This window comes from Etheostoma cragini, chromosome 7 (assembly GCF_013103735.1).
Source record: "Etheostoma cragini isolate CJK2018 chromosome 7, CSU_Ecrag_1.0, whole genome shotgun sequence".
Classification (NCBI taxonomy): domain Eukaryota; kingdom Metazoa; phylum Chordata; class Actinopteri; order Perciformes; family Percidae; genus Etheostoma; species Etheostoma cragini.
This window is the reverse complement of record NC_048413.1, coordinates 25,226,422-25,237,377: the sequence shown is the minus strand read 5'-3', so window position 1 is coordinate 25,237,377 and position 10,956 is coordinate 25,226,422. Positions and strand designations below refer to the sequence as shown.

General features: G+C 44.5%; 1 protein-coding gene across 4 annotated transcripts in view; it reads right to left on the bottom strand.

The window, feature by feature from the left end:
• Window positions 1-5,790: 5,790 nt before the first annotated feature.
• Window positions 5,791-10,956, bottom strand: part of wu:fa11c10 (protein FAM110B) — a 22,075-nt gene continuing 16,909 nt past the window's right edge. For 3 of the 4 annotated variants that reach the window (XM_034876287.1, XM_034876291.1, XM_034876290.1), the window contains 2 exons: window positions 9,243-9,662; window positions 5,791-8,749 (listed from right to left, as the gene is read on the bottom strand). In XM_034876287.1, the coding sequence (XP_034732178.1) occupies window positions 7,324-8,739 (1,416 nt within the window). In that variant the 5' untranslated portion in view covers window positions 8,740-8,749; window positions 9,243-9,662 and the 3' untranslated portion in view covers window positions 5,791-7,323. Of the gene's footprint in view, window positions 8,750-9,242; window positions 10,298-10,956 lie in introns of those variants that run through there. The other variant, XM_034876288.1, reaches the window with a different exon arrangement.

Genomic DNA, 10,956 nt, shown 5'->3' with positions numbered 1-10,956 from the left:
ATATACACATGTGCCTACCAGTCTCTCCATCTAGGCCTGTTGAGACTGTGGCTGTACCCATGTATGTGGTGCATCTGATGTAACGGTGTATGCTGGATGTTTGGTGTATGTTGTGTTGTACTTTAATTTAGCTGCAGTCAGCTCCACCAATCAGAGATGTCACTGTTAAAAATGGTGGTCAACGGCAAAAGACAAACTATTTTCTGGTCCCAATGGACTTGTAAAATATAATAAAACAAAAATGTTACATATCAAGAATGTCACAGTATGTCAACAGATACAGTAGTTAAGTAAAAGTCTGTGGGAAAATATTTAACTAGACGGACTACAAGTCGCTACCTGACGTTGCCACATTCTCCCTCCCCTCCCTTCGAGTCGCTGCAGCTCTCGACATGATCCGATATATAATATTTGACCCGATATATAATATATGACCCGATATATAATATATGACCCGATATATAATGGTTTTCACCTCTTTTTATACCATCATCTTGGAAGAAGAGGGTAAAGCTTGACAAGGAGATTGTCATATTTACATAAATATTTATATTTATATTTCTCCGATGACGTGTATTGTTCAAGACGAGAGATGTAGTTCACTAAGCAATCTCCCCCAAACCTAATGTTGTTCAACTTCTTTACATCAAATCATTCATCTCATCACACATACTATTATCTTTTAAGTTTGCACACATAATTTGTGAAACGCATCGCACAATTCAAACCGGACCAAAAACTAATTATCATCTCTCCATTGACTCCCGTTCATATTTGTTTATGAAAGATAAGTCCCATAGAGCATAGGGAGAAGGGCGGGACTTCAGCTCTCTGTAGAGCTTCCCAAATAAACGTCATATTCACATAAATAATTTCAAACGCTTGTCACTCTGACGATACAGAAATTACTTTTTTTTTTAACCAAATAAACAACATAAACTCAGTCAAAAACGTTGTGTTTTACTGGGTTGTCTGAATGGCCATGATGATGAGAATAAAACCCAAGTTGAAGAACAGTGGGATGTTGCTATAGTAGTTCTGTTCCTTTCGTCTAACTGACACACATAACGGAAGAGATAGTCCGGTAATAGAAAACACTTAAAGAGTAAGTCAGATATTTTGTTGGTGAGGTTGCACTCATCTTCTGTAGAACGGAGTGTCTCTTAGGCTTTCACACACCACTTCATAAGCAAAATGAATTATTGACAAAATCTCTTTGCACTTATCCTCCTTGAAGAGTCTTAATGTGGTCCTTATGAGTGTGTGTGTGTGTGTGTGTGTGTGTGTGTGTTAGGAAAATGTTCCTCTTTTATGTGGTCTGTGAGTACATCAGTGTCTCAAAACATCAACAGTCCAACTCACTTAAACTGAGTGCACACACACACACACACACACACTCATCTTAATGTAACACTCTTAATCACAACGCCGAGTCATGCTTTCCTGCTCATCCACCCGCGTCATCTTCTCTTCTGAGGACACAGGACTAATTATATCATTTATCTGCTGGAAGACGGTCGACGTACGAAACATCAGGAATCCCAGTTTGTTCAATGTAGCCTGGAGGGATTAAGTCTTCACCTTCTCATGATTTTATTATGATATTACTGAACCTTTTTCTCTTATCCACCTCTTACAGATTTGTTATAATTATTCATAATTAAAAGAAGTTAAATCAATAATCAATAAAGCAGTATAGTTTCCGAATGTTTTTCCCTGTTTGGTCCACTTTAAAGCACCAGGTGTATAATTAATCAATTATCAATGCATTTCACAGTAAGTGATGTGGAATATTCCACACTGGACCCAACACTAATATCAACACTACATGCCAGTCCATTTTTTAGGTTTTTAAATCATTCTGTAGCTTCCCACTAGTGTTCCTTATATTCAAATTTATTCAAATCCAAACGTTGACATTCTGATCAAGGCAGGTATGTTTAAACGTCAAAATGCTGTTTTCCTAAGTCCTTCTAAAAACCTTTCCCCACGGGACCTAACACATGTTCCTGTATGATGACGTTGCGTTAGTACAGTGGAGTAACTTGGGTGGCGGTCAGCACAGCCCCGGGTCTGAAGAAGCAGACAGGAAGCTAAGCAACGCGCCGCTGCTTAGAGCAGATCTGTCACACAACAACACAAACACAACTGGCTCTTCAGTTCACTGCTCCACACACTTGGACCGACACATCACTACTGCATCCCAGAAATCTCCAAAGACTCATCTTTTGAGGAAATCCAACCTGTTATTGTGTCACTTCTTAATTGCTGCAGATGCGTTTTGACATCTTCACAATAAAATATGGATTCTACGTAACTGAGTTCACTGTCACCAGTCCCACTTAAAAGCCTGGAATAAGACGGATGGTATTTGCCGTTTGATCCCGAGTGAGACTGGCTGGATGAAAGATGAAAGCTGCACTGTGTCCAACTCTATGGAGGAGCATAAAGAAAGCCGAGTGTGCTGTGTGTTTAGGCAGCAGGCGGCGTCCAGAGGCTGATATGATTTAGATGAACAGATAGAGACAAAGAGAGGGAGATGGAAAGATGGATGGGGGAAGCAAGAGATAAAGGAAGCAGCGCAGGGCTCTGCAACAAAACGTTAAGCTAACACAGACAAGCCAGTTTTGTTTTCCCACGGGATATACAGTTGGTCCCAGTGAGAAATATACACACACACACACACACACACACACACACATATAGTCATAAACAGAGATCCCATCTGCCCCAGCACTTTAATCAGCTTACCACTCCCTGCACCGAGGCTGTTTAGAAGGACTATATCAAGCTTTGACATACATTTCTACTGGGATCAAGCAATATACTGTTCTTAGCAAAGCAACCGCCGTCATACATACACACACACACACACACACACACACACACACACACACACACTTACTCGTGCTATGCAGCTTACACATGTCCAACACACTGGAGCTGACAACACACTCTTAACATGTACACACGCACAAATTCGGACCTAAGCATGCATGCATGCAAAGAGAACACACTGCGCAAAAAGATTGGAAATCTCCTCTGCATGTAAGAACCATGTAAATCATTAAACATGCACACACACTTGGAGGGCTTACTGCTTGGAAAAACAACTCAAACAAGGCCGAGACACGCAACACAGGCAAAAATACAAAGTGTGTGTGTGTGTGTGTGTGTGTGTGTGTGTGTGTTCTGACAGAATGCCAAAGCCCAGCTGATCTCTCAGTAAATATGGACATATGGTCAGCCTCTGTGGAGCGAGAGAGAGAGAGAGAGAGAGAGAGAGAGACGACACTGGGATGGTTCTTGGCGAGTGTCGAGGGGACCGCAGCAGGCGGAGACATCTTATCCTCCCAGGACATGTGTTCCTTTCCCAGAACTGTAGCGTTTAGTCTTTTTGACTCTTCTCTTCACCCCGGGGAGCAGGTCAGAGGTGTCCACTCTTGGTTATCTAACCATGAGACTGCAGCGGGATGAAAACAAGGGAATTGTCGTGCCAGGCTGACTAGTTAGTTATGTAACTTGCACAGAGCAGTTCGAAGAAGCGATGTGAAATGTGTACATCGTGTTTCAAAACAAAAAGTGGGACAGCAAACCCGGCAGCTACAGTCAGTCTGTGATCTCTGTCTTTCTTTCATATCAGCGTTGAAACCCTTGTCTTAGAAGCAAATACAAATTTTGGAATAGACAAGATAACTTTTCTGATCTCACTTTTTGGACATTAAAGCCCCAGATTTGGGCAGCTGCTCCATGACTGAGGGGTATTTGTTCCTACAAGTGGGACACGATACTTATTGATAGACATAAAATCCACTTCACGTTCAGAGCATCCATGTCCTTTTCCCTGAAGATGTCTCTCTTCTTCCCATCTCTATCTCCTTCCACCAACTTCCTCTCTCATCCTCTTCCATTTCCGAGCCTTTAAACTGCTGTGATCTGTCTCGTCTCTCTGTCCCCTCAGTGTTAATCAGAGTTGCCTAGGACATCAGGCGGCTGCTGTCATGATGCCCAGACCCAGGATCCAGGCGGAAATATTTATCGTTTTTAATCGAAGTGTGCTCCACTTCACCACACTTCCCCAGTCCTCTAGCCACCCACATCCTCAAAACCAGTAAATTGTGAGGGCAGCAAAATCAAAGCCACGTTCTGTAATGATGTCATGATGTGAAGGGGACTGTGATTTCTGACAAGCGAGGCCACTGCGGAGCGGTCGCAGGCCCCCGATCCAGCTGTCTGAAAGCTCAGTTATTTCATAACTCGGATGGAAACCACACAATATCGGACGAGCTCAAGAGAATTGGCATTTACAAGATTATTAAAACAAGCACAAGAGGGAAACTTGGTGGTGAATCGGATCCAGACTGTTCAGACAACCAGGGGACGGTTAGTAGTACTTTAGAGTTCAATTACTACCAGCCTGTGTTGTATAATGTCTTCTAAAAGGAGCTTTCAAAAGTCTAAAAAAGTCACTTGGGAAACACAAATGGTCTTACATAATATGCCTTCAAGTTGCATTATGTGAAATGTATGGATCCAGTGTTTCTGGGATCTTTACACTGACATAAAAGAACGCACCACTGAAAACCATTAAGCATGGAAAAAGGCTTAACATGATTTAACAGTATCTGTTTTTAGTGTTAGGGTTCATCCGTGAAGAGATCAACTCTCCCAAGTGCCAGACACCATCAAATGTGAGCATTTGCCCACGGAAGTCGTTACGACAACAAACTGCAGTCCGGTCGAGAGAGAGAGAGAGAGATAAACCCCAACCAGAACACCAGATACTGACTGGTTTTGGACCCCCTAATACAGTAAAACTGCACATTTTGGAGTGGCCTTTTATTGTGGCCAGCCTCTGACACACCTGTGCTGTAATCATGTTGTCCAATCAGCATCTTGATTTGTCACCCGTGAGGTGGATGGATTATCTCGGCAAAGGAGAAGTGCTCACTGACACAGATTTAGACAGATTTGTAAACAATATTTGAGAGAAATAAGCCTTTTGTGTACATAGTACAGCAGAGTTAAGCTCATAAAAAATCGGCACGTTTATAATTTTGTTCAGTACATATATATATATATACACATATATATATATATATATATATACACATCAATGCACACAGATTCTAAACTTACAGTGCAATGAATGCATCCACATACTCAATTCCACGTGAGACTAAATGAGAGACTAAAAGTCCGAGAGCAGAGTTTGTATGTGTGTCAACATTTTCCCATCTAAATAATGTAGCAGTCAGACTCTTCTAATCACACGATCAAAGTAAACAAAAGCCATCCAGAGGAGATCAGTGGAAGTGCTGTGTGTCAATTATTGATGCTGAAACACCTGCCTCTGCTGAACTGGACCCGCACCAGATTTTAGATTATAAACCAAGGACTTGGAAGCAGTACTTCACAAACTCCCAAAACACTGAGGAAATCAGAGTGGCTGTTTGCAGCCATACGCTAGGACCAGGTGGGCTCATCGTCATATTCAAAGTTGAAAGTAGAGCTGGGCGATAAGGAGAAACTCAAAAATCCCAATATTTTTGACCCAATAAATGGATGGCAAAAAAAACAAAAAGCATCTGTACAAACATCTGTAAGAGTATTCATGTACAGACCACTGGGGTTCAAACAGCCTTAAATGTGTGGTCAGAACAGCCTCATACATTGATGTCGATATAACGTTGACTTTTTGCCCAGCCCTACTTAAAAGACCAGAAAATAAGAAACAACAGCGTACAAGAACTTACTTTGAAACATTTTTTTATTCATTTTTTTAGTTTTGAATACACAATTTTGGATCTTTCACTTGAAGACTCTTTGGGCATCCAGTGCCGGATTCAACAGCACACTTTGTTCAACTTCCCTGTTCCGCTCTTCATCTACCTGTGATAGGTACATGTACTGTGAGCAAACCCTGGCTGATGCTTGTTCTGAATATCCTGAAAAGATGAAAGTAAGTAGGTGCAGAGGGTGGAGAACTTGTACTAGGGAGACAGACCTCACCTCTTACTTTCCTCTGCAACAAGGAAGTCAGATAAATACACACACACTTTATTTAGTGCTCCCCACCGAGCAGTGGGCACATGTTCACGTTCCCAACTGGGGCCTGTATTTGCATGTTTTAATTCTATTGTATGTGTAGTAGATATGATTAGATTGCACTGAAGAGCAAAGAATTCTGTACACAAAGTTCTCCAATATTAAAAAATACATAAAATTAATTTTTTCCAAATAAATATTGGTCCATTTTTGTTAGTATGTCAAGTACATTTTCCTGAGTCACTTTCAGAACCACCATAGATTTTTTTTTTCTACAAGTATGCTCTTTTCAGTCTTCCTTTTACCCATTCTTCGATTTTCTCTCCATTCTTACTGGAGGCAAAATAACTTTTTCATGCTACACTTACTGCAACCATCCACTTATGAGATCACCCCTCACATGACTTGCTTTCTCATCCATGCCAAGACATACATAGTAAACAGATTTTGCTCACTGCACCAGTGCAGCATAACCCAAGACATGAGTCCATGTTTCAGATGCAATCACTAGACAAAGTTACAGTCAGATATACAGACAGCATCAACTGCAGCTGCTCCCATATTTACTGTACTTGACCTGAATGCACGTCTGTGCCGTGAAGTGACAATCTATGTATGAGCAAAGTGTATGCTTTGTTGACATGACAAACCCTAAAATAAAATGTGTACAACTGTTTCACTGGCATGCTGACAGAAATTTGTATAATAACAGTCTTACAGCCAAAAGATTTTTGAAAATACAAATGTGTTTATGGAAGCATTTTTGTGAAGTTTCACAGTATCAACGTGGTTCTTGTCCTGGCTTGCTCAACAGTCACTGCACTGTGTCGCATCAGAGTCTCCAGCAGTTTGCAGTGGCTTTGTGCTACGGAGCTCTCCGGTACACACACACAAACGCACGCACGCACGCACGCACAAAGTACCCTTACACAAGGAACCACAATCGCAAAAATCCTCTGCGTTCATCCTCACCATCACTTATACCAGTCTATTATTGCTTTCGTAAACCAATATTGTCATACAAGATCAAGTTAAGGAAAAGGGAAATGTATCGTCCGTCTCGTCCCAGGGAAGCAGTCCTGACTTGCAGCCCAGATAACAATTACTGATGTGTAATTTCCAAAACGCCTTGACAGGACTAGACTAGGACAAGGATTCTCCTTAAATGTGACGTAAGGCAGCAGAAGACAAACAGATGGTTTTTCCCGTCTTCAAACGTATGTATACATACAAAAAGTACTGCTTCCCTGTTCGACTTTTAAGTTCTTTTGTAGTCTATACATTAGAGACAGCGCTGTTGGTATCTCTCGCCTGACGGATGCCGTAGAGCCACTTAATGACTCGTGCGTTCCTCTCGATGACGGAGATGCCGTAGGGGACCCGTTCGTTGGCTCTCGCGGCCTCGCCATCGGCTTCCTCGTCCTCCCTTGCCTGGGCAGCCTCGTCTCCACACTCCGAGCTGGGCGTGCTTACGCTGCGGAGCTTGGAGACGGACACAATGTCTGAGTTGGCTCTTGTGAAACGCTCCACTCCACCCATGCCCTCCACTTCCCCCGGGTCCAGCCCGCAGTAGTTGAAGAAGCGCTCCAGGTCGGCTGTGGCGCGCGAGTACCGGTCGCTCAGGTCCGACTTTGAGCGATGCAAGGACGGGTGCTTACGGGCAGAGCCCTTGGAGCTGGCGTTCGATATCCGGGTGAAAGCGGGGGAGGCGGGCGGGATCATGCAAGCTCGGATCAACATGGGACTAGGTGGGAGGTAGACTGGTGGGGAGGGCAGGGTTTGGGAGGGGGTCGTGAGCTGGGGGTTGGCTTGGGATTTGTTCTTAGCGGGTGGAGGAGGAGGTGGAGGTGGGACCAGGGGGTGTGCAACTTGGCCCTGGGCAGTCTGTCTGGGCCTGAGTTGCGGCTGTAGTAGGGTCCTCTGAGGCTTCCTAATGTCAGCCTGAGGCCGAACGTCCACCCTGCGCACCGTCACTGAGTTTGGGGAGCTGTAGGGCGCTGGAACCCCTATCCGGGGTACTCGTGCTGGAACAGGGGGTGGGCGGCGGGTGGGTTCCGCTGCAGGGATCCGGAGGTTGTTGTTGAATGGAGAGGACGTGCAGGAGGAGGTGGATGAGGAGTTGATGGTGCCGTGATTCAAAGGTTTGAGGTTGTTGAGGAGTTGGTTGCTCCTCTCTTGTTCTGCTGACAGGCTGCTGCCAATGCTCTTAGCTCCTGATGAAGGAGATGAGGAGGAGGGGGAGGTGGAGGAAGAGGACTGGGAACAGGGCATTGGTCCATCACATACATCATTGATAAGATTATTCAGAATATCCAAGTTAAGAGCAGGTCCCCTTCTTCCTCCTGGTCCATCTCTCCCTCCTCCGTTCTCCACATCAGCTGGGCAGCGGAGAACTTTGCGGGCTGGAGGCGTGCTGATCTGGCACTGGAGCATCATCCCCGGAGGAACGAGGGGCTTGCGGATGATTGGTGGTTTGATGGGGGCCTGGCGGGTGAGGGCCACCTGCTGGCTCTTCACGTACTTGGCCTTGTCGGCCTCCAGGCGTTCTACAGCGCTCAGTTTACGGGCCCCAGGCTCAGCCTGACGACGGAAGTAGTCTGGCCCCTTGTGAAGTATCCTGAAGGGCATGGCGGAGGTGAAGGGAGCCCCGGCCAGACGGCCGTCTGACGGCCGCAGGGTCTCCACCGGCATCCTGGACGAGCTGACAAAGAGAAAGAAACAATTTCTAACAGTCAAAAGGTTTTTTATTTGAATTCAGGAGAAGGAACGAAAACACAAAGACTAAAGAGAAGCTTTTCGGGGGGGAGGTGTTACATGTATGTTCCCAGTTGAACTCTGTTACATCTTAACATGCTGCTCATGTGAAAGTGTGTTACTGCTGTTTGTTTAGTAACAAAATGAACATTTGATCACAAAAAATGAAAAATGAAGAGAAGAACAAGAAAATTATACACCATTTATCATGTTAAAAGGTCACAAAGAGTGATTTATAGCAGCCACAATGAGAAGAGGTAAGGTAGACTGAAGACAAATAGAAAAAGTGACAGAGGGAGAAGTGGGTGAGTCAACAAACATCCTTTTAGAGCTCCCGCATGTCCTCTCTAGGCTTAAGAAAATAGCTCTTTTGTACCCTCTCTTTACCTCCCACTCTCCCCCCGCACCCTTGCTCCCAGAGCCGCCTTAAACTTCCTTACCAGTCGCTGTGCTGCTGCTCTCACTTCTCCTTTTCTTCCTCCTTTCTTCTCCGTCGGCCCTCTTGCTCTTTTATCCTTCCTTTCCGCTGAGTCTCAGTCAAAGACTACTTGTGGGACAGGGTCAGTTGGGGTCAAATTCCACATCAGGCCCGACCAGACCACATCTATTAGCTCAGTGGTGACCCGAAAAGAGGGTCTGGCTGCAGATCGGGGTCACCGGTCTGCCACAGCACAGCTGACTGGAGGTCTTTATCCAAAATGCAGGTCTGGTAGATAAGCCAGAGATGATACCGGCAACACACTGGCCTTTAAGATCCCCTTCAAGATCTCTGTCCAACTCGTCTGTCAAGCCGTCCGCCTGTCCAGTTTTGATGTGAGACAAAAAGCCGTCCAGGAGCTCAGCTGGAGAGCCCCAAAGTCCTGGAGAAGGTAAAAAAAAAAAAAAGAGACGGAATTCAAAGTCAGGTAATAGTAGCGCTCTCAGTTTCCTCTCCGCTTCTCAATAACAAAAAGCATCCACACGCACTGGTAGACACACACACACACACACACACTCTCTCACACACACGGCTGACAGACGGGGACTCTCTTTAACACTGAAGTGGAGCAGACGGGACAGGCTTTAATACAGAGTCTAGCTCCTCCCAGTCGGCCAATCCCACGTCAGGCCGGGAGCCTCAGTGGGGCACAGGGGTGGGGTGGGAGGCGGGAGACGTGCTCCAATTGGTCCACCCAGAAAGGGATTCTGACCAATCAAACCCCTCCCCCCTCTGAGCACAACAAAACACTGAGCAGGGTTTTCATTCAAATGAAAATTCTTTGAAAGGGAGAAAGGGGGGAGAGAAAGAGAGAGGACAACGGGCAAAACAGCTGCATCTTTTACATTGACTTGCATCAAGCTCAGAGGGGTGTTATGAAAACACTGTGAAAGACACTGAAAGCCCACACAACTGTTCTTCTTGTTCAGCTCTTTGTTTTCATCAGCGCAGAAGCAGAGGAGAGTGCGGACGGTGTGAACAACAGAGACACAGCCAACAATAGATCATTGCCTGATTCCATGTCTAATTGGGATTCCATTTGTATTTTAACTTTTCAGCCGGTGCTTGTAGAGCTATGGTTTTAATGTTTACAGTGTCTGAACACTGGCCTAACAACTGCAGTTTTAACAAAGACAGGCAGTGAACCCAATAGGGGGGGGGGGGGAGATCACCAGAGGCCTCACAATATCATCACAATACTTATGTCGCGATTCAACATTATTGTGATTTTAAACATATTGCACAATTCTGCGATATTTTGCAATTTATTACCATTTTTCAAACTTCCAATGTTTCTCAATTTTAAATGACGTCCCCAAAAGGAAACTTTGTCAACCTCTGTTATCTAAAAAGACATTTCTCCGTTTGTTCATCTCAAATCAATTGTATTGTTGCAAAAATGGGATTGCCAAGCAGACAAACTGACCATCATATATATAAATATATATAATAACAGAACGATACTTGGCGTCTGTGTATCGAAACAGTATTACAACAGAAAATATCACAACACTATGCAGTATGGACTTTTCCCCCCCACCCCTAGAACCCCATTACTTCTTTGTTTCTGGGTACCGTATTAGGAATTGAAAGCACTGCCGTGTTCACGTATATCTCCCCGTGTTTCTCAAAGATCTAATTTCCCAGATAAACAGTTCTTTCCATCTCATCCAATA